At 37.5% G+C, this 24,493-nt stretch overlaps 1 protein-coding gene across 1 annotated transcript in view; it reads left to right on the plus strand.

Moving 5' to 3' along the window:
• Positions 1 to 22,505, plus strand: part of LIMA1 (LIM domain and actin binding 1) — a 73,760-nt gene extending 51,255 nt beyond the window's left edge. The window contains exons 5-11 of the mRNA XM_016151825.2: positions 3,036 to 3,120; positions 3,850 to 3,995; positions 6,574 to 6,681; positions 10,306 to 10,390; positions 11,901 to 12,010; positions 18,726 to 18,859; positions 20,235 to 22,505. Of these exons, the coding sequence (XP_016007311.2) occupies positions 3,036 to 3,120; positions 3,850 to 3,995; positions 6,574 to 6,681; positions 10,306 to 10,390; positions 11,901 to 12,010; positions 18,726 to 18,859; positions 20,235 to 21,243 (1,677 nt within the window). The 3' untranslated portion in view covers positions 21,244 to 22,505. The remainder of the gene's footprint in view (positions 1 to 3,035; positions 3,121 to 3,849; positions 3,996 to 6,573; positions 6,682 to 10,305; positions 10,391 to 11,900; positions 12,011 to 18,725; positions 18,860 to 20,234) is intronic.
• Positions 22,506 to 24,493: the final 1,988 nt, after the last annotated feature.

Below are 24,493 nucleotides of genomic sequence, written 5' to 3' on the forward strand. Positions count from 1 at the left end.
TCAACTTTTATAGATAATTTTTCCTGAAAATAGAGATACAGAGGACAAGAAACGCAGCTTTTTACTTGACATTTGGAACTTAACTTATTTTATTTCTTAAACTTTTTCAGAAAAAAGAAATTCTATGGACTACTGGCTGAAAGACCCAAAGTTTTATTCTGTTATTGGTACATGGTGATATGTTTGTTTATGGATTCACAGAGAATGTTTAAGGGGCGTTCATATTAAATAGTAACTGTAGTCAGCTAACAAGAAGGAGGGCTTGTGGGGTGGGGTGAGGCCAAGCCTTAGGAAATTCCAGAAAGTCATAAAGTATTTTGTCTTTTCTCTCTTAATACATTATGATTAAAGCTCCCTCAGGCATCTGAATAAAAAGGGCTGAAATACACAGAAGAGTATTTTAGAATCAGAATTCTTGTTTTTTTCTTTCTGCACTTCTCTACTTCCTTGAGAAACATTGGAGGAAACCCCTCCTTCTTCCTGTACCTCGGATTACCACTTGTAAAGTGAGGATCATAAAATTCATAGTAAATGCATTTGAGATCTGTTATTCTGGATATTTGAGTGGTTTGGAGGTGAAAAAAAGTATTTAAAAAGTGCTCAGTGCTTTTTAAATACTTAGTGCTTAGTGCTAAAATCTGTCTCATCTCAGAGCTGTATTCCTCCTCTGAACCAATGTCAGTATAACTTTAATTTCCAGAGATGTTCCTCTTTCTGTTTTTCTCTAAGACCAAATAGCTTTGCACATTTACTTTTTTAGTACTTGAAAGAAGATAATTCTGAGTATTCATACCCACATGAACCAGCTTTTCTTTTTTTAAAAAAAGGCTCTTACTTTATTTAGCCCAAAGGTTTAAATAGAAAATCTCTGCCATGGCAGGGCATATTGTTCTGACTCAAAATGGTCTTGCTGCCAATAACAACAGAGCAGGGACTTCACAGGAGACAGTACAGAGACTTCACACCTGACTACAAGTACAGACAGAAAAACTGAACTCTCAGCAGGTTGCAACATGTAACACATGCTCTTGAATTGGACTTGAACTTGACCTTTGACAGAATGTAAATATTTGAAACATTGCTCTAGTATTTGGTTAAAAATAAGTATATTTCCAAGCTTTCTCTTTTTGAGCCCTGAAAATTCTAATTTTTTTAGTGATCTTACAGAACAAGCATTTGGGATAAATCTTTGGAATTTCCTTTACTTTAATTATCTGCAAATGAGAAATGTTTTGAAAACCAAAAATGTGGATGGGAGGGTATCCTGCCAAATTTATCTTCTCGATTTGGCAAATGATCTTCATTTCCAGACTGGGGGCTGCTGGCTGAGCAAGAGTGTTGCCTCATATGAGTCACACAGATGTGATTGATGGTGCAATTGACCTGAGTATGTATGACGTGGCAAGGTTAGAGTTGCACAGCTCGTCTTGATTTTTATTACAAATAATAATGTAAATAGCGAAGCTGATTGGAGATAAATTATATTAAATGTATACTCAATTCTTATTGGTATGGTGCAAACAAACCATTCCTTGGCTCTGACTTCCGAAGTGGCATGTTTTCTATCTCAAAGGTAAAAGGAATTTGAAAAAAGTGATAGTTCACCTTCTTAAACTTTACGTGTAGTTAATTAATCCATTGAATTTTAGGTTTAATGGCTATTTATTAATATTGAATTCAAAAGGGTACTAAGTCTTCTGTTATGCTGGACTTCAGATATCTTTTCTACTTCAAGTTATTTAGAAATAAATTGAGATTTAAATGATAGGATGTAGTTGAAGGCCCTCATTACAATCTGAATAAACATGACATGCTCTCTGTGTACTATGGGAACATTCTGTGACTTCAAGTGACTTTCCATTTAGTTACTTTTCCAGTCTTAAAAATTATCATTTGTTAGAGTGTACACATGGCTTGCCATGTCTGCATGCTCTGGGTTACAAACCTTTATCCCAAATAATTTCTTTTGGTGACAAAAAAAAATTATAATTTGTAACTTTAATTAGAGATCTACCCTAGATATGAGAGATAAAAATACAGTAGTAATTTATAGGAATCACAAAATACTTTATTCAAAAAATCTGTATATTCACTTTTCTACTAAAAAAAAAAAAAGTATGGTCTCTGCTCCCAGTAAGCTTCCAGTTCAATAGAAGACACACAACAGTACCGGAAGTGTAACCAGGTACCTTGGGAACAGAGGAAGGACAACTTAGATTTATGTAGGGGAAGTAGAGCTGACTTCACAGAGGAAATGTTGCTTAGTGTATACTGAGTCTTGAAGGAACAGACATTTGCTAGACAACAGGAGGATAAAAGGGTAATCCAGGTGGAGGGAACTCATTTATAATATTGGGGCCCTTACAGCAGTTTGCTTTTCCTGGAGGGTAAAGGATGAGGAAGAGAATACCCAGAGAGGGCAGGTAGGGGCTAGATCTAAAACTGCTCTTCACAAAACCCTTTAGATTTAATTTAAGGAGTGATTAGGGATCCCTAAAGAATTTTAAACAAGAGAGTTACATGGATTTATGTTTGGAGATAGTTACTTGTGCTACTTGGAATACAGGCAGCATCACAGAGACTTGATTGGAAGGTAGAAGAACCAATTAGAAAGGTAATGCAATAGTCTCTCCAGGCAGCAAAAGTAGGATAAAGTGGGACAGAGAAGGGAAACAGCAGATAACTGTCATCAGGACTTGACACTTTGGGGGGACATGTTGTCATCTAGAACATGAGGATTCACCTCAGTCACTGTTAAATTAAAAAGCTTTCTAGTTAAGCTGATTAAGTAGCAATCATTAGCAGAGAGCATAACCTAAGTAGAGTTAACTTATTTTTCCCTGGACACCTGTGAATGAGTGCTTGATATTTATAACACTAAAAGTACATTCTGTGGAATATAAAAACTAATGTACAACCTAATCTCTTCTGGATTTTATTTATAAAGGAGATTTGCAGTCTTCCTTTTTGAATATTGCATCTAGATTTCCCATTTTCCATGCAAAACTTATTTCTGAGTTTGATTTTTCAAATAGATTCATCGGGCCCAGAGCCGAAGTACAGGTGGAAGGAGGATCTCTGAAAACAGCTACTCTCTGGATGATTTGGAAATAGGTCCAGGTAAGCAGAGAGTTCCATGTGTGTGAAGTTCTCTAGGAAGTACTCATTAGTAACAGGACCTTTTAGCCTCAAAGCCAATGTTTTTGGAGGAAGAATAGCAGAAATTAAAAGGAAGTCTATCTATCTATTAGATACAAGCCATTCCCAAATCTCATTGCTCTCTACAAATAGCTTCTCTGTATTTTTAATCTATCCCTGTCAGTGGTAACCTGTGGTAACCCAAAGGTACCTTTGTGGAATTACAAGGCAAGTACTACTGATAGTTTTGATTCCATGGTTATCTGGAGCTTGAGGGTTCCCATGAATGGGCAGTATCCTCTGTCAAGATTTGTTACCCTGTATTACCAGCAGTAACAAAGTACCTGTAGAGTGGAATTATGTTTTGAAGGAGCATATAAGCCACTTCACAAAAGGAAAAACAAAATTAATAAACATAGGAAAATCATCAGCCTCCTCGTAATCAAAGAAATGCAAATAAAATGACATTGAGATCTAATTTTTTTACATGTAAAATAAGCCAAAAAATTTAAACATGCAATACTCAATTATGGCAAAGTGTCTCCTTTTAATGTTGGGAGAATGAGTGACAGTTACACTTCTAATTTCCTTCTTTGTGTTCTTGATAGAAAAAAATGATTACATCAGTACAATAGCCCCAAACTTAGACCCTTAAAATCATTGAAATCACATTTTGTCTTCTAATAAAGCATGTTGTTTGCATGCTTCCAGGTCAATCGTCACTTGCATTCAACTCGGAGAAAAGTGAGACTAGGCGAAATCTGGAGATCCCACGCCTATCAGAAACCTCCATAAAGGATCGAATGGCCAAGTACCAGGCAGCTGTGTCCAAACAAAGCAGTTCCACCAACTATACAGTATGTGTCCTGCATCATTCATTCACTCATTCATCCAGCAAATGGTCCCTGATCATGGGAACTAGAAATGTCTCCCAGACCCTGATCTGTTAGCCCTGGCTCCTTCCCCGGACCCTTGTCATTCTCTTTTCACAGAATACTACCCTAGTTTCATTCATGACCCTTACCATGTTTTAATCCTGACTTTGCTTTCCTAGGCCTCATTCCGACCCCACTCCTTTTTTTGTGATATTACTATTCAGCAATGCCATTGAGAATTTTCCTTTCTGTTCTACATAATCTTGTTGCTGTTAAAGTAGTAGTACATTATTAGTTTTAACAGAAAATCTATTTTATTTTGTTTTTGAGGGAAGAAAGTGTGAATAGCAGAGAGAATATTGGATATATCCAACATTAAATATGGGGTGGGGTTTTTTGCAATTCGTTATTGACATATAATTCACAGACATAAAATCGCAATTTTAAAGTATACACTTCAGTGATTTTTAGGATATTCACAAGGTAGTGCAACCAACATCCCTGTCTAATTCTAGAACATTTCTATCACCCCCAAAAGAAACACCATGCCTGTGCAGTCACTCCCTCCCCTCATCCCCTGGCAACCACTAATCTACTTTCTGACTTTATGGATTTGCTTATTCTAGACATTCCTTTTAAATGAAATCATACGATATATGGCCTACTTAATCTTTACTCCTTGTCATGTAATTTTTATAAAAAATAGTGGATAAGGAAAAGGGAGAGAAATGACAAGACGACGTGCTCAGTAAGCACAAAATTTGGTATTCTGAATTCAATGGAGGGTTTTTCCATTTTATACTCACCTAGGCTTAAGTGGTAGGATGACACTATAGAATTAAGCAGTTCCATCTATTCATATATACACACATGTGTACACACACACATATACACATCTTTCAAATATTTGTTCCAAGATTTCAAATTATAAACCATGAATCTCTTGATGTTCTATTTTTTAACAAAGTTGGAAGAACAGTACTGAATTTTATTTGTTCCCAAGCAGACTGAAACTGGTCCCTATTAGAGGTCACAATGTGTATTTTAGGAGTTTAGCCTTCTTTTTCCCTCATTATTAAGTATTCATTCTCCAGTAGTATTTATTGGTGGCTGAAGTCTCTGGGCAATGAATAATTTCATCTTGATTTTTTACTGTAGTGTAAAGAAGAGATGATGTGTGTAAATCAATAGAGAGTGTGAAAAATGAGCAAATTTAGATTTCTCTTAGAAGGCGGGTCAGGAGATAGAGCAAATATGTGATTTGTGGAGCTTTATTCTCTCAGTTACAGGATTTTGCTGCTTCCCAGTGCCCTCCTGTTATAAACATTCCAACCAGGTGACTCCCTAAGTGGAAAAACCTGTTCAGTGACTTTTTTTTTTTAACTCCTAATAGAATTTCTGCATTGCAGTTCTCCTGGCTCTGTAAATTTTAAGAGTTGAAAGCTTTAGGAATTCTTGTAAAAAGGACATTTTATCTCATCCCAAAGGAATTTCTCAGGCCTCTTACAGAGGATGGTTGTAACAAGGCATACACTCTCTGGCAGTGTTTCTAGAGGCCGGGCTTTGAGATGCGAACAGGAAGGAGTGTTGGGCTGTTGCACTGTGGTGTTTTGCAGTGCTGGCTGCCAGCTCCTCCATATAGATGCACCTCCAGAGTGCGTGCCTTAATCTGGAATTCCACACCTAAGTAAGTCAGCCACACTCACACTCTCTTTACTGACCCTGTTTTCTCCCCATGCCTAAAGAATCACAGAGAACAAAAGGGTACTAGATTACTAACAAACTAACAGTAGGAAATGTTCATATTTATCTACCTCTATATTGATTTTGATCTAGTAAAGTAAATTTTAATATTTTACCCCAAGTGTTCTTTGCAAGGAAAAAAATATGATTATACTTACTCTTTATGATAATATTAATGCCTGCTTTTTTATTTTGAGGTTCTGCTGTGAGAAGTAGAATAAGACATGTCTTTAGTACGAGTTATGAATTTTATGCAAAAAAAATAAACAAACATGTTTTTCAAAGTCTCACCAAAAGAGGTTGTTTTATGGTATCATTAAATATAATTTGTTTTCACATGTATACATCATCCCTGTCTCTCTTTCCAGGCCGGGCATATATATATGTATGGTCAGTATATTTTCTTAATTATTGGCACTTGGCATCTCCTTTCCCCTGCTCCAGAATGGTCTTTTCTGATAAAACTCACAAGCTTTGCATTCCCACAAGCTCTGCAGCTAGAAGAGTGAATCACAAGAACATTGTTTGCTGGGGGAAGGGGGGCTCTGTGTATGTGTTGGTGTGTCTGTATTCTAATGAGCATATGTTTTTAGACTAGTGTACAAATATTTAACACTGAGGTATGTGCCCACAAAGCTGCTTTGTCATTTCACCAGTCAGTGGGTTTTGCTTGTGAGAAATATAGGATTGATATGACCTGAGGCCTCTTAAAAGAATTCTTTTTTTTCACGTTCCAAGTTTGCTTAATAGATGTGCTGCGAAGAGAATAGAATAGTGAGAATTTTTTTTTTTAATTCACAAACTTTTTATTTTCTAGAATGAACTGAGAGCCAATGGTGGTGAAATCAAAACTCATAAATTGGAGCAAAAGGAGAATGTGCCTCCAGGTCCCGAGGTCTGCATCGTCCATCAGGATGGAGAAAAGGTAGGTTGAAAAGCCTGATGTCCAGTTACTAAGGAAGCATGTGTTCTAAATTAGATGCTTAAAATTAGAAACCACTCTAACCCTGGGCCGTAGAGTATCTGGGAATTTGATAACAGCTGCCAGGACAGATTGTTGTTTTTGCGGGTCACATAATTTTCGGTTTGGGAACTCTGCAACTTATAGCTGACCAAATAATGTACCTTCTTTGGGAAATTCTTTTGTTCAGAAAATGCTCATAGGGCATAGAGCAAAGTGATTTTTGAAAATCTGTTTCGATTAGAAATACTATCTTTAAAGTATATTAATTGAACTCATTTTATGCAAGAAAATTTCATTCTTGCACTCCAAGTATTTTGAAAGCTAGGCACTATGCTAAGCACTGGAAATACTAAGCCTAAAAACTAAATACAAACATACTATTCCATGTGCTCTGTATCTTCGAGGAAGCTAACAGATGAGTAACAGATTGGCTATCATAAAACAATGTGACAAGGGCTATGAAGGGCCATGGAAGTGCAGACTAAGGACACTTAACCTGACTTCCTCAAGAAGGTGATATGTGAGGCGAGTCTTAAAGAATGTGTGTAAGTAGGCCAAGTGAATAAGGAGAAGTTCGAGTAAAGAAAGAAAAGGGTATTCCAGGCGGACATAGCAGAGGTTTGGAAATAGGAGACCCAAACCAAGATGACTTGGCTGGAGCATGAGGTACATATAGGCAATGGTGAGAGACAGATGGAGGGAGAGGGCCAGTATGAATTTTTAAAAACTTCGTGTACCACTCTTAAGAGTTTGGATGTTGTCATGCAGTGATGGAAAGCAAATTAGATTTGTGTTTTATGCATTCATCATCAGATGAATGGTTTAATTGAAGTGAAAATATGTATGTTCAGTAAATTTATCATTTTCTCTGCCAATCCATTACCCAATTTCTTTGGTCTTTCAGTCAATATGATAACCGAATGTTTAGTTAGTTGAGGAGAAAGAGCTTTCAAATCTATTACAGTGATTAATCTTAGCAGAAAAACTATTGTTTCCGTTATACATATTGGTACCCTTGAGGTTATTCTTCCAAAAGATGAGGATATAATAAAATGGGTTAAGAGTGTTTTACAGCCATGCCGTTCTGAATGTGCCCTATCTGATCTCGTCACATCTTGGAAGCTAAGCAAGGTCGGGCCTGGCATGAACTTGGGTGGGAGACCACCTAGGAATACCAGGTGCTGTAGGCATTAAAAATAAATAAATAAATAAAAGGTTTAAGAGTAATAGTTCTCAAACATATTTCACTGTGGCAGACTTTTAAAAGTATGATATATTTACAGAACCCTGACAGGAGCTCATGAGATACACTGCACATGTAGGCTGAAGTAGGCATATAGAAAAATGGTCTCAGATTAATGGCCACACCATTTGAATCATAGACTAGAACAGGAAAATAATTAGAAAAATTAAACCACTTTATTTTACTAAAACATCACAAATATATGTTGAAATAATAAGACAAAATACTTGTAGTGTGTTTTGTAATCATAAAATCATCAAATGAATTACATACATCCTTGCAGCAGTGGGCTCAGGCATTAGTCCCGTGGATCACATGTCATGTATCAAGTGAATTCTCTCATTAGACTGCCTAGTTTCCCCATTTTTTTTAAGTGGGAGATTGCCCTAAGAATAACTGAGTAAATATGTTTGAAATTTTTCTTACGTACTACCAAAAAGACATTTAAGAGAAAAGTAATCCCAGCATTGAAATCATCCCCCCCTTCTACCTTAGGGACATAGTTTGAGAAATGATCATCTGGAAAATAATGCTTGAATTGTCCCCATATCTAATTTCGTGTTTTTTTCTTTATTGTCTTTATGTTAATTTGAAACTGGAACTCTGAGCTAAACTGGAAGTTCAGAACATTTTAATTATAGCCTAAAAGAGCATCAGTGCAACCGAATCATGAATTGAAGAGTGGGTGAGGAAAAAGGTGTTAAAGATAGTACATAGTCTTCAAGCACATACTGCAGGTTCATAAAGTCTTGGCTGCCTTAAAATTTGTAAAATTTTTTTAGAACTTCAGCTATCCTTTTGGCTGTTTGCCAACTTTTGTTAACCAGTACCAAAGAACTATTTGAACTTCAGCTTGTTACAAAAGAACGTTAATGCCACGGTAAACTTGCCTGAAATAGAATATTTTGTCAAGGTATTGTTCTTCCCTTTCTCCTTTTGTGAATGAATTTTTACTTTCCTTTAATGAAATGTTTAAGCAAAATCTCACGTGCCCTCTCCTGGCTGTTCCTGCAGTGAAGTCATCTGGTTGAGCGTGTGCAATGATGTCATGATTGGCATTAAATTTACCCTGCAGGTTCAAGGTGACCAAATTAGAGGTGAGAGAAGAACATCCTGGAGAGGATGCACCTACTAATTAGCAAGAATTTAAGAGCTTTTTATGGCCGTGCACAACTTTCAGAAAATTTATTTCATATCATTAAATGAAATAATGCATGTAAGGTGGTCATTCCAGTGATCATAATAAACACTTGGCAAATATTGGCTGTTATTATACTGGTTCATTTTATAACATGTCAGAATTCCTGTAATGAAACGGGTAGTGCTTGGTGAACACACAATGCAATATATATATATGCCTTGCTATTGAATTGTATACCTAAAACTTACTGGATTTTGTTAACCAGTATCACCATAATAAAATAAATAAATTTAAAAAAATGAAAATAGTGGGAAAAAACAATTATACTGAAATTTAAGTGCAATCAGCCAATAACTTAATTCTGTTATAAATTTCTTCAGTATATTAGACATCCTGATATTAACTCTCAGCATCACGTATGAAATCTTTGACATCTGAATGAAAGAATCTTACATGAAGAGTGTACATTGGGTCACCTATTGACCCTTTAAGATTTTGAATGTGAAGGAAGATACCAGGAAGGCCTAGCGGCCAGTAGAAAGGAGAGAGAGACCTAGTAGAAAGTTCCTTTATTTAAATTTGATGGCTTCTGGGAAAAAGATCTGCCATTTTGTTAACCCCTGCTATTTTGAGCTTTGGATTAAAAAGGGAAACTAACCTTGAAGGTAATAGCAGAAGTTAGCTTTCAATAAGTTTGTTTTATATCTATCAAAAGTCTTCTGTACTAGCAAGCTTTTGTTTCAGCATAATGTATTTGATTGGGAAGAATAAGAACATTTCCTATATGTAAAGACTTTATATTTTTTTATAATGTCTTGGAGTGAGTTATAGTCATATGAGTTATAGTTTATGGTGAGCAGCTTTGCTCTCTATGATAGAGAATTTTGTTTTGCGCCCTGCCCCCCCTTTTGAGAATAGAAAGATATGATTTAGAAGTTCTTTTATAAAGGGAGATGATGCACACTTTTGGCAGCTGAGTGCTGTCTGTCTCCGGCATTACTCTGTAATTGAGAGGCAGGCTAATATCCTCATAAAAGACATTTTGCTGCCTCTTGTTTAAATGCTCAGCTGTTCTGGGGCCCGTTATTTCCCCCAGGCAACCAGTGACTGACTGGAGTCAGCAGGTTTTTATGGTATTTCCAGCAGTTTGCTCTTTTATTTTTAATGTGATTCTTAATCCCATCCACTCCCTTTTTTGTAGATTTCTGCAACCGAGAATAGCTTGGCAGTCCGTTCCACCGCTGCTGAAGATGACTCTCGTAAACATTTGCTCTTAGATCTGGAGGGTGAGGTTCTTGTTCTCTATCCCATATTTGGTTGGGGGATGTCCTTATTCCCTCAGTGCTGAGTAGGTAACATTAAATCCAGGAATTCAGCTGATCAGATCTTTCACTTGGTTTTAAGGACCGATACTTAAATACCCTTCACACATTTCATGGCTTAGGGAGAAGTTAAATTCAATTAAATATGATTAACTTGAGGCAAACTCAATACTTTCTCGATGCTTCTCTCATTAAACTTATCCTACTTTTTGTACCAAATCTTTTCAGGGTTAAAGCTGTAAAAACTGTTTTTGCAGTTTAATGTGAGTTTGGCTAAGAAGGATTTTATTCATTTACAGGGATAAAGAATTAGTATTTGAGTAACCTGTTAAAAATCTTTCCCTACTTCTCTGCATGTGTGTACCATAGTCTACCCTCTTGCCAAATTCTAGAGATTTTCCTCTTTATGTTTAATTTGAAAACCTTTTCATATATTTTGGAGTCATTTTGAGCCTCACTTCTCCCAAAGATAAAAGCCTTTGTTTTTATTTTAACATATCCACTTTAATTCTGATTATGTGTGTGTGTGTGTGTGTATACTATATATATATAGTATATATATATATATATATATATATATATATATATGGATTTCTACCTTCTCCCCAGATTAGTTGATTAGACACTGAGAAACTCAGCGACTAAAGTAGGAATATGAGCTAAATACATCTCTAGTAAACCCTACCTTAAAACTTCAGAGAGAAACTCTTGCTGCTTTAGTCCAGGAACATTCTTTTTGCAATCACTTTGCTTGGACTAGAAATTTTTCTGAGTTTTGACTAAGTTTGCAAAATATTTTTTTGAAAAATAAGCCTTGATCTTTTAGTACTCTGTTGACTTAACTCTAGATTTTAAGGAATTCTTTTATGTTTTCTTAGTTGCTATATAAATGACTTTCTGTGCCTCTTCTTAGTTTTCCACATGATGACTATATTGACAGGAAATTAACTTACATAGGCAACACATCAATGATTATGAAAAAAAAAACTTTATGGAGCCTTTTTCCATAATCTTCATCCATGAATGTCTGCTATAGGACTGACCAAAAAGAGTGTCAAATTATACACACACACATGTTATGAAAGTTCTGCTCTCACATTCCCCCATTTTCCCAACTTCAGCTGAAGCATCCCAGAAAGAGTTATTGGAAATGATAACTACCAAAAAGTCATCAAAATGTACAATCTTTAAAAATGACAAAAATTGCAAGAGAGGAAATTCTTGATATAGGGGTGGTTTGGATTTATGCCATTTGTGGTAAAGAGTGAGAAAGCCACCTAGCTGAGAACCTGATTTGCGAGAGAACCTAAGAGCATGACTTTTAGCATTAGAATATTCTTCAATAGAAAAGCAGTGGGTTTTTTTCGGTGTAGCTGTTATTAGTGAACGTGCCTAAACTTTGCTTTGGGGAGGAAGCTTCTCTGAGATTTTGCATATGGTACTAAAAATTATCTTCCTTTTGTAACTCATGCAGGCAACTCCCAGGTTAAGAATGAGATCCAGCAGCCTATCCATCCCAAGTCACTAAGTCCAGATGCCAGAGCCTCCAGCCTTTCTGAAAGTTCTCCTCCTAAAGCAGTGAAGGTATGATGGCAATTTCTCTCTGAGCCTTTAGATGTCGCTTTACTAATAGAGCTCATTGCACCTTCTATCATTATGTTCATTAGAACTTATTTTTGCTTTCCTGGGCATGAAAACACCAAATAAGGATATGCTTAAGGCCAGTTACTTTTCCTGGAAATCTTGCTCCTCTGCTAAGTTGTTTGGGTCAGGAGAGGAGAGGCTTAATTATATCTATCGCTCAGTTCGAAATCTGGAAAACTTATGAAAGTTTTAAGAAAACCCGAAGTTAAAGAAAATAACCTTATTTTTTTTGGTGGGGAGGGGGGCGTCCTAAGTTCATAAATCCGTGAATGGGTAAAAGCCCACAAAATGAAAAATAAGAGAAATCTGTTAAACTAAAATCAGCACATTAAACAGGAATTTGTACAATGTCAACTTAAATATAGTAGCTCCCTGGTCTGAGTAACTTTATCATCACATGACTAGTGGTCAGCATAGTTAAAGAAAGAATGTGTACTTTCCAATGGAGGTTGGTTGGCCAGCCCATTTGCTTTAAAAATGGACAGGCAAGTAACAGTTATAATATCAGATGTTAAGGAATGTACAAAGTTTTTATACCCTAAGAAAATTTTACTAAGTTATTCAGTCTATGGCCTCCTTTTATTCACTAATTTTTTAAAAACGTCTTTTTCCTTTCTGCAAACCAATATATATACCCATAAAAATAAACAAAGTTTAAAAAAAAAAATCCAGCACCTGTCATAGGCTTATTGTTATTACAACTGACTTGTTTTAATTGAATGCTTTGTTAATGTTGTGCTAATTTACTCGTTTTGATTAATAACCAACTATATCCACATTTCTTTAGTGTTTTTCATCTCTGGTGCTGTCTTCAGTAGCCAGATTTTGAGAGAAACTAAATAGGCGTTATTAGTTGTCAGGCAGTTTGTACTGCCTGATCCTCATGCACACATCCGCCATGCTTGTATCTCTCAACTGTGAGCATGCTAGGTCCCTTGATGAAAGTTCTAGTGCACAAAAAGAATGAAGGAGAGGACACAGGCAAGGAGAGGGGAGACTCCAGGATTTAAAAAATGGATTTAAAAAAAGAGAAGAAGTGAAGAGAGTATACAGGAACATTTTAAAGGAAGCAGAGATTCATGAGGAAAGTTGTTTTATTGAAAAGAAACAAAAGGTATAGAAAGCAAGAGAAAGCTAGTAACGGGAGAAAGAACTGAGTTATAGTGATTGAATCTGCACATGTATTCAGTATGACCCCCTTTTCTGACCTTAAAGATCTACTCATGCTGTCATCAGCACTTTCTTTTACAGTATTTGGAGTCCAACAAAGTAGCAAATGCCATGGGGTTAATTTCCTCTCCGACAGCACCCCTGCCCAGATGTGAGTCCTTGGGTTATTGTTCTGGATCAAGAACAGCTAGCAAATCTGACTTGGCTACGGATTCTGTGTGACTAAAGGACTAGGAAAATTCCATGACTAATCTAAGAACTGAAATCTGTTCTTAGTTTTGAATTTTCAACCCAATCTTACTCCCCTCCATCTGCAGCTAGGCCAGATCTCCTGGTTCTGGGTTGGACCTTTGAAATCTCTCATGATTCAGACTCCAGGGTCTAAGCTGATTATCAGTGTGTGACAGAACACTTAGGTCTTTCTTAGGTTTTCCACTACAGAGAGGAAATGGAGGTAAAGCTCCCTCCACAGCTGCCCAAGACCTATGCCTGCTTCTTTGGCCCTGGTCACTCAGCAGCAGAATGCAAGACAGGCCTGCTTTCACCAGCCATACCCTTCAGGTTTTGAACATTGTCTAAGAACCGGAATAAACTGGCTTGCTGCCTACCTTTGCCCATGGTCCAAAGCTCAGATTGTTATGGGTACAGAACCTGGGGTGGGACTCAATCAAATCTCCACTTTTACCTAAGGGCAGTTTATCTTCTCTTCCTCAAAGTTACTCTTTACATTCTGCAGGCAAGAATATAGATACTTTAGTGTTTATAGGAAGGCCTGCTGGCATAACTGGTCTTGTGGATGTTGACCATGCAACAGAAGTTGTTTCTTCATTTTGGGAAATTATGCACAACTAAGAATAAACTTGTTCATTCAGAATAGATTTTTAGTCCCACGCATCCTGGGGCGGGGGGGTGGGGGGAGGCGGAACCTGTTCCTTAGTGCCTTCCCAGTTATTGAAAATAGAACATCTTAGGTAGAGACCCAATTCATTTCAAATTTTAGCTTAATTTTTTTAAAAAACAATACCGATCTTAAAAAATAAGGATTTTGTATGTTTTGAACACCAACCAAATAGCTCAGTTGATGCTGCTTGGTGCTAATGAAGTTGAAGTTGCAGGTTCATTTTCAAAAAGTGGTTATTCTGGGTACAGAGCTCAGTGGACCCTATAAGAAGGATCAGAACTTTTTGATTGAAGAGACCCTGAGGTCTCTTAAGCTTTATGTCCTCCCATTGAAAGAATTTATCCCCTTAATGCTCCCAGAGAGGAGGAGAAGGAGTTGCAACTGGCCCCAGAAGCATCTGCTGCCCCTGCTGTGTCCAGGACAGCCCAGTCCCAGGCTTCCTTGTCTGGTCCAACTGATGAATGTGGAGAGAAAACACAGCAGACTGCGTGAGAGGACACACACTGTGGTGTCTCCTTTGTGCTCTGCCAGCTGTCCCTTTCTCTGTGGACAGGGCAGAAGGTTTTATGTTATTTTGCAAAGTAATCAGAACTATGCTAGAAGGGTATCCAGAATCTCTTTACACTATCCACATTATTATTGCTTTCTCAGAGCACTAACCTTTCCTCTACATGTACAGCAGTCTGTTAGATATGAATATCCCCAAAATGCTTTCAGAAAAGTTTTACAAAAAGCTAGGGGAAGAGTTAAGGCTGTACAGAGCTGGCCCATCATTTACTGTGTGGTGAAGCATTTCGGTTTAATTACCTGGGTATTTTGCACAAATTGGAAGGAGGGAATAATGGGCATTTTGTGGTGTTCTGTCTGAGGAATGGAGGCCTGATGTCATTATAGACTTTTCTTCCGATCACACTAGGTCTAAAGGCTAGTTAGCTTCACCGCCTGCTGCCAGCTGCTGCCTTTCCCTACCACGCACACATATATAGCCCAACTGGAGCCTCCATTAGACTAAAATATATACTTAAGAGAGTGAAAGAATGTAAATGAAGTCATGCACATATGTTGGAAAAATAACTTTAAATAGATGCTAATGAGCAGAGGGCCTGTAAGATCCCTTAGATGAGACAGACATGACCATGTTTATGAACATCAATTATTTACATATTACTTCATTCATTTTTTAATATCCCAAAGATATTATCTACGTATTTTAATTTGAAATGAAGGCTATAGTTTGTTCAAAGTGCTGCAGTGAGATTATGTTCATTTGGGTTAGCATCTGCTCCCTTCTCTAATGAATTTCCTTTAGTTATGGGAATTTGACATTCTAGGGAAATTTAGAAAATGCACTGTTGGTCTGTGAGTTGGAGTTCTGAGTTTTAAGTTACTGGCTATGAGAACTTTGATAAGGCACCCGACATCCTGGTGCATTAGTTTCTACATATGAAAAAGGGTAATGGAGGGGAAGTGAAAAAAAACATCTTACCGACTGAAAAATATATTGTTAAGATAAAAAATGTCTAATATTCTAATATTGCAATGTTTTAAATGCAGCTATGCCAAGTCCGAGCATGCCATGAAGGCATGGGCAGGATGTACGCCAGGCCTACCATAATGGTAGAGATTTTTGGGCACTGACTCTGCTTCCTGTTGTCTGAATAGACATGGGGGCAATTACAGGAAAGTGGCTGAGAGCCCAGGACAGAGGAAATAAAGGAAAGGCACAGGCACAGCCACTCTGACCAGGCATTATGCCATGTTGGCATCATCTTATCTTTATGAAACTATAAAGGCCCTTGGGCAGCTGCCTCATAAACCTTAAGTAATATTAAAAGGGGTTTATATAAAAAATGAATAGGAATAATAGGAATCTGGTACGTCTGACTAGTTAGAAGTCAGTGGGTGGTTAGTCAGATATTTGAGCAGCGATCTGTAGGCATACCTCGGAGATATTGCAGGTTTGGTTCCAGACCACCACGATAAAGTGAGTTGTAATCTTTTTGCTGATGGAAGGTCCTGCCATCAGTTTTTAAAAACACAGCATTTTTGAAGCACAATAAAGGGGAGCGCAATAAAACAAGGAATGCCTGTATTATTTGATATTAAGGAGAAAATGATTTTTCACTTGTATGGATGAAAGGCTCCATTCAAGAGAGAGCCATTGTGGGTCAGGTGTGGGAGATAGTTAGACACTAAAGAATTAATGAAACACTCCTCGTGTGTGCCTCATAAAACTCTGTCTACTGCGCTGGGATGTGTTCCAGCGTCAGGTAGATATGAGTGAGGCTGATTTTGCCACGATTAGCAGAGTTACTTGAAAAAGAAAGAAAACATGGTCTTAACTCTTGGATCTGAGTCTGTTAACTGAGTTTCAGCTCAGCTGCAATAAAGCGCTTCAGGGCGCACCAAAATGCTATGTATTCATTGAAGGTTCCTGTTTGTCTCTTCCAGCTTCTGCTTCCTGCTCCCGGTACCTAATTTCTGCTCCTGCCTTCCACTTTCCTCCTAATGTGAGCTCAACTTTCAGTTTTCTCTCAGGTTCTCCCTTCTATTCACTGGGCTGCACCCCTCTCCTACAGTGTGTTCTGTGTGTGTGTATAATGGAGTATATAATGGAGGCGAGCTCTGTAGCCCTCCATCCCCCGTTAGCTGAATAATACCCATTTCCTCCTATACCATATGAAATTTTTCTCCTGCTCTGTCCTTACTGACCAGAATGAATACTTATTCTCCTAAGTTGTGTTAAAAAAAAAAAAAATGCAGAATCCACTCTGCAGCTGAAAAAGATTTTCAATCTGATAAATACATGTCTTATTATTTTATATTGTGTGAATTGTGATTTGTACAGGCTCCCTGCAGTGGCATCAATTGTACTATTATACCCAATTATTCTGCATTTTAATGTATTTTCTGCTTGCAAGACAAGGGCCTAGTTTTTTTTAGAGAAACCTAATTAAACTATGCCAGGACATCTCCACTTAGGTTCTATCTTGTTAGAAATGTCCATGTAAGAAAAAAAGAATTCTAAGTTCCAAATAATGCCTTAATTACATCTAACAGCATTCAATACAGTAACATTTGGTGTCATTTAAATACCTTTCTCGTGCTTGGTAAACTAAGTTGTAGCCTATAGTCTTTGATTTGGTTTTTCTTTTAGGGCCCTACCCCTAGGAATGGAGAAGGGTGCTATTAAGGAGCCATTTCCACTCAGTTCTGCTCCTTCATTCTTAAATTCTTTGGTGCTATTTGGGAATTTCATACTAATTTTATTAAACTCCCTTTTATAGATCTTTCTCTTTAATTTCATTGTATGTCTGTTTTCTACTCTCACTTGCTATCTAAATCTACTTGGAAAACCATTCCTTTTTTTTGCTTTATCTCCTAGGGAATCATGTGGCAAGTGAACTGGCAGTCTAAATTATTTATGTGTCTATTTTCAAGTTTTTAAATCAAAATTCTGTCTTGCCCATAACCTGGTTTATTTTCACTTACCTTAACCATTCAGGGGCTGGGCCTTGGGATTAATTTGCATTATTTATCACCATACTAGTGTTGGCAGTCAAGGGACCACCAAGGTACTTGTGAGAGCTTCCTGGCTACCTTAACCTAAGTGACTTCCGTCTTTACTGGTTGAGTATTTTTGTTGGGGCAAGTCAAGAGTTAACACACAACTAAGGACTTGTTATCGCCCACACCTAGTAGCCATGTAACCATTTTTTATTGTGTAAAAACTTACAGTTTTGGAATTCTGGCTTTCATTAGTGCTAGAATACCAAGTATTTTATGCTCTTTAGGATTGGGTTTAGCAGGTAGAACAACTGTGCTCACCCCACCCTATTCCACCCTTTATAAACAGTTCTTATTTCCTAGTCTGTTGTGACTTCCCATTCCCCATTGCCTTAGTTTTATTCTCCTTTTTTTTTTTTTTTTTTTTTAAGATTATAGAACCTATAGCTTTATTAGGCTATGCTCTCTTCTGGAATCCTAATAAAATAGTTTGTGTGCCTTTTAAATTGTACCACTGATGGTACAATTTTAAAATTATTTTAAAAGATTAGGCCTAGTGAATTGAGCAAGTCAGGATTATAAGCAGAGGGTTCACTGAAAGACGCTTTATCAAAGTGTCTTTTCCTAATTCTCAAAGCCAAATGCTCTTCCTCTGCTTGAAATTTATCCCCTTCAGAATTTGTTCTTATAAAAGTCTTGGCACTTGAATCAAACAGTCAAACTACTTTTGTGTCTGATGACCTTTTCTCCTGATTTCCTGTCTGCAGAAATATTTTGTGTGTACTGTTATTTGTGTGGTGGCTTGTCTAAGCCTTTCTCTGCAGTCCAGCCCTAATCCCACCCATCTCAGCGCCGCAACACTTAGGGCAGCCAGACAATCTGGGAATGTAACTCAGGAAAGCCTGTTGGCTTTAAAGAGTCATCAGGTAGAATCATAGCAGACTTAGTGTTCCTATGAGAATTGACAGACCAGGTAAGGGAGCCCTTAGATATCAAAGTAAATCTCAAGGCCCACCGCAGCATAGTACTAACTCATCACTGCCTTTGCTGTTAAAGTTGTCCTTTTCCTTTTTCTAGAAGTTTCAGGTACCTGCAAGAGAGACCTGTGTGGAATGTCAGAAGACAGTCTACCCGATGGAGCGTCTGTTGGCCAACCAGCAGGTGTTTCACATTAGCTGCTTCCGTTGCTCCTACTGCAACAACAAGCTTAGGTAAGCCAGACCAAAACAAGCCATCTCTCTGTCAAGTTGGGCCTGCACAGGGGGGTCTTTGGCCTTTAGAGCACTAGCAGCTGTGTGCTAATAGTGTGCTATTAGTTGAAGGTCCCTGAAAAATGTAAAAAGTACTGTTTGGAGACAAGTATTTCATATCAAATGATAGTGGTGTTTGGAACTTTTTGTTACATTGATATGTTAATTTACATGCTAGGACTGAAGCTTAAGTAATAAGGTTGCTGGGAAACCCCATGTGACCAAATTTAATGGAGTGTTTTTGTCCTGAGCACTGTATGAATGGTAATGATAGCTGTAATAATATACTCTGAAGAGCATGTTGATTCATTTTTTTCTAAGAAAATTATCATTATGTATCATTTCTTCCAAGTAACTCAAAGTATGGATATAAATGTGCAAATATTAACTCATTTTAACCATAGAGTCTAGAAAAGGGAGTGACCAGGATGAATCCTCTAGATTTCTTTCCAGGGCAAGCATCCCTTCTAAAATACTCTTGAAAGATGTCCTGTGGTGTTGATGGCTCACCACAACTAGTTCCAGTGTTAGATAGCTCTAGCTCAATGACTTTCATTTTCTCTTGAACCAAAATGTGCCTCTCTAACTTGCACTCGTTGGTCCTTTTTCTGCCCACTTTAATATTTTTTTTCCTCCAAAGTACATTTTTCTGAATTCTTGAATTTTTATATTTCTTCTGTGGAAATACTGCTGTTTTTATACATTCTTTAAAATTATAACCCTTCTAGAGATACCAAATCTCCTTAAGACCTGTTCATTACTGACATATTAAGGTAGAATTACTTCCTGGCTTTTGCTCACCATTCTTCTAGTAACCATAGCTTACTTTTGTTCAGTCACTAGTATCTATGGAGTGCCAACTGCTTACAGTTCATTGCACCCGTTCCAGTAGAGATGTGCTCTTACATTAAAACACAGCTGGGAAACCAGGAGGAAAAAAGACTCAACTTTTTACAAAGGAATATCATTATAATTAGTTATAGGTTATAAATAGAAAATATGTGAGTGATCAGAGCTAGGTGGGATCACCTAGGGAAGACTTCCTGAATGAAGTTATTATTTTTTTAACAGTTTTGACAAAGGGGAATGAAATCATTTGAAAATGGGAGCATGTACCAGGTAGAAGAATGTCTTATGAAGATTCAGGTCTGGAAGTGAACATATTTTTTTATAAGGATAAGTGAACAAAGAGAATCCCAGGTGATTTATGAGCTTTTAAAGATGTTTTTCTCACTTAGTATCTTCTGAAAATATTGGAATTGCCAGATTTCAGCCTATTGGTATAAACAGAAGTACACGAATTTATTAACTTTATACTTTTTTCTTTTAACAACAGTCTAGGAACGTATGCATCATTACATGGGAGAATCTATTGCAAGCCTCATTTCAATCAGCTCTTTAAATCAAAAGGTAACTATGATGAAGGCTTTGGGCACAGACCACACAAGGATCTATGGGCGAGCAAAAGTGAAAATGAAGAGATATTAGAGAGACCAGCCCAGCTTCCAAATCCAGGGGAGACTCCTCAGAGCCCAGGAGTAGAAGATGCACCCATTGCTAAGGTGGGTGTGCTGACCGCAAGTATGGAAGCTAAGGCTTCCTCTCAGCCAGAGAAGGAAGACAAGCCAGCTGAAACCAAGAAGTTGAGGATAGCTTGGCCACCCCCCACTGAACTTGGCAGTTCAGGAAGTACATTGGAGGAAGGGATCAAAGTATCCAAGCCCAAATGGCCCCCTGAAGATGAAATCAGCAAGCCTGAAGTTCCAGAGGACGTAGATCTGGATCTGAAGAAGCTAAGACGATCTTCTTCACTGAAGGAAAGAAGCCGCCCCTTCACTGTAGCAGCTTCATTTCGAACCACTTCAGTCAAGAGCCCAAAATCCTTGTCCCCACCTTTCAGGAAGGGCTGGAGCATGTCAGAGCAGAGTGAGGAGTTTATAGGAGGAATAGCAGCAGGAAGGAAGCAAGAGGAAAATGTCAACAACTCTGAGAAGAATGGGAGTGTGGGGAAAACAACCTGGCAAAACAAGGACTCTAAAGGAGGGGAGGCAGGAAGGAGAAATAAGGAAATTCATGGTTTTGAGATGGAGAGTGAGAATCTTATAGAAAATGGGGCAAACTTAGATAAAGATGATAGAGACCTTTCCAAACAACAGTCTCCACTAGAACCCAAGTCTCCAAATTGGTCCAGCTTTGCAGACAATACATCCACTAAAGAATTCACTGCTCAGAATCAAAAATCCCAAGATGTGGGAGTCTGGGAGGGAGATGTAGTCAAAGAGCTGTCTGTAGAGGAACAGATAAAGAGAAATCGGCATTACGATGAAGATGAGGATGAGGAATGACAAATTGCAATGGTGCTAGGCCTTACATTTGTGTTAGTGTTAGTGAGCCACTGCCCTGTATCAGAGTGATGCATATAAACAGTTGTCTTAGCATGAACTGTAATTTATGTGGAAGTAATTTTGAGAGAGTTCTTGCTTCAAAAAATCCCATACTGCAGCTTATCTCTAAATGCTAGAGATAAAATTACCTAAATCCTCTATTTTAGCCATGATGATACACATTAAGTGCTTTAAGGTTTTATGAGGGTTGGGGATTTTCCAACTGATGTAGTCCACATTCCACTGTATTCCCAAAAGGCAATATGAAAATAGATGATTAATAATTCAATTGTTATTACACTAAAAATTCAATTATGGAATTAGGCAGCATACAGAAAGGATTTAGGAACCTAATCATTATGACTGAATGCACTTTAGTATAAAGGGCACAATTTGTACATTTTTAAATGAATATCAATTTAATTATTTAGTATTCATCTGTTAAGAGATCAAATATTCTGTCTTTTTAAAAAAAATTTTAGGTTAATTTTCTTACTCTGATTGATATATATGGGAAATTTATTGCTTTGCATCCTGCTCTCTAAACCACATCCTAAACTGGATTCTTGAGATATAACATAACCATCTTTTTGAAGCACCTTTTGAGCACCTTCGGTGCCTGGAGAGATCCACTGTCTCCCAGATAAGCTATGGTATTTGCCAGTGAGTTTGTTATACCACAGGTGATTGCTTTCTTCTCTGGTGGTATCTGTGCGTCTCATAATTTACTGAAAGCTGCAATATTTTTATAAGATCTTTTTTATATTGCTGTTTGCCATGTTGCATGTTAGAGCAAAATGAGAAATTTAAAAAAGGAATAACAAACGCCTTAAACCACTTGAGCTCCAACCCCCAAACCCTAAATTTCACCTCTGATATTCCTTTTCTGGGACACTGGTTTTTAAATTCCTATCAGCTCTGAAACATTGATTTTTATGGCAGACAGTATTCCCAGGGTGCAATTAAACCAATTATAGGCCTTTGGGGTGGGGGGTTCTAGAATAAAGGCTTTGGAACATTATAAACTTGAGTACATTTGTTGTACATAATTGCTATTTCAAATTGTATGTGGGGAAGAGAAGTTTTAAGCTGTGGGCTTTCATTGTACTAGTTTTAGAGATTTAGCTCTAATATTTTTTGGAGATGTAAAATATTCTGCTTTCTTACAATCTTGCTTAGTCTGAAACATTTTTATTCAATAAAGCTTTTAATTTACATTTGAACTTTTCAATGTTCCTTTTCCATTATTATTTTACATAGTTACAGTCTCTCAGGATCTACTTTTACCTACCTTAGCAGTTTGGGCAGAAAACTATCTGATGTGGTTTAAAGTGAAGGACTATGAATACATCTCACCACTAGGTGGTGGTGTTGGGGTGATTTTGGGCTTTATCCTTACTGAAGGAAGACAAATTTTTCTTGAAAATTGAGACCAACTTGGCAAGAGAATTAGTGTGTATATTCAAAATGAGCCGTTTGTTTTACCAATTCAAAATTCAGTGGTGGTTTTTTATTGTTAATTGTACTCAACATTTAATAATTTACCTTACAATTATGCCTAACATGCCAAATGGAATTCCCAAATGCTTCTGCTGACAATGGATTTGTTTTCTGCTCTGGGCAGAGGTATAGTTGGTTGCTTTCCTTGCCTGTAGAGGCAACTGCCCCAAATGTTAAAGCTTTTTTTTTTTTTCCTCTTTTTTTCTTTTTAATGGGAGTGTGGATTTCCTTGGAGATAGGCATGATTTTTGGGTCATCTGTCATATTTTACAGGGGCACTGTTTGTTCTAGGATCTTGCCTGGTCTTCTAAATGGATGGCAGGATGCTATTTTCTGCTCTTGGCCCCACAACAGGCTGAAGTCATTTAGAAAGCCTTGTTCACCAATTATCCAGAAGCTCCTGCTGACATTCATAAAAATATCCAGTCCTGGCTTGAATTTAGTTACCTTTACTATGTGACTCACTGCTACTCTAACCCATCCACATGATACAATATCTGAGTTACCTTTACTATGTGACTCACTGCTACTCTAACCCATCCACATGATACAATGGCTGACATTATGAATATCAGTTGAGTATGTCGCCATATTATCAAATACGTGGGAACTGAGATTACATTTTGGAGAACCCTTTTCTATGCTTTTCAAGGGCTAATATAGACATAAGTACGGAGTGTAGAAACAGGACTGGCTCCATTTCAATATAATAAAATGATGTCCTTTCAGAGAATGACCAAATAACAATAAACATTTTTAGAAAACAAACAAAAAAAAATGACAGCCATACAAAAAGTGTTTATTATTTATTCCCTCGGCTTTCCTGAATAAAGGCAACTTATTTGGACTTGATATGTCACTGGTAGCAATAGGATGTTTTTCATTGGTGAAGCAGGAAAAGGGACAAGCTTGGAATCTGAGTTAGGTAAGGAGACTCTTCATAACTGCTACAGACCCAACTTAGTTCTACCAGCTTGCTGTGGGATCACTCCTGGCCAAAATGAAAGCTGCACCACATTGCTTTGTTAGTAATATTTTGTAACAGCCAAGAGGTTGAGAAATGATACAAATGTGTTTTTCTGGGGATAGATTCCGAGACCAAGATCATTGTGTGTTGATTGCTGCATGCCAAGTTAGCATATTCTGTTCTTTGTGGCTCTGATTTGAATTCCCATGGAATCAGGGGGAGTGTACTTGTACATTGTATCTTGAATATTAGGGTAGTTACCTTTAAGCTGTTGCTAGGTTTGGACAAAAATGGTTACAGGCAGTGGTTCTCAGGCCAGCAGCAAAGGCATCACCTCACCTATGAGTTAAAAATGAGAAATGCAAATCATTGGCCCTATCCTGAACCTCTAGGAAACTTAAGCTCTCCATGTGGCAGATGAGACAAGTTAATGCCTGAACTGGGACACACTAAAGTTTGAGAACCACTGAGCTAAAGCAAACCTAGTCTACTCCTTAGAATGGCTGCTGTTTTTGGTTTTGTTTTGTTTTGTTTTTTTTCCTTTTTCCTCTCTTTGAACTCTTTAACTTCTGGGTAAGCATGCCATACTAAAGAATTACTTTATCTGTCCTTAGACAAGAGGTAGAGATTTAGTTCTTCTCATCTTTCCTAATACCATTCTAGTTAGCCTCTGGTGGTGGAGAGAAGTAGGTGGGATCAGCTGAGGTGGTGAGATAAGCCCTAGTGAGAGGGGTTGGGAGTAGA

This window comes from Rousettus aegyptiacus, unplaced genomic scaffold (assembly GCF_014176215.1).
Source record: "Rousettus aegyptiacus isolate mRouAeg1 unplaced genomic scaffold, mRouAeg1.p scaffold_m13_p_2, whole genome shotgun sequence".
NCBI lineage: Eukaryota > Metazoa > Chordata > Mammalia > Chiroptera > Pteropodidae > Rousettus > Rousettus aegyptiacus.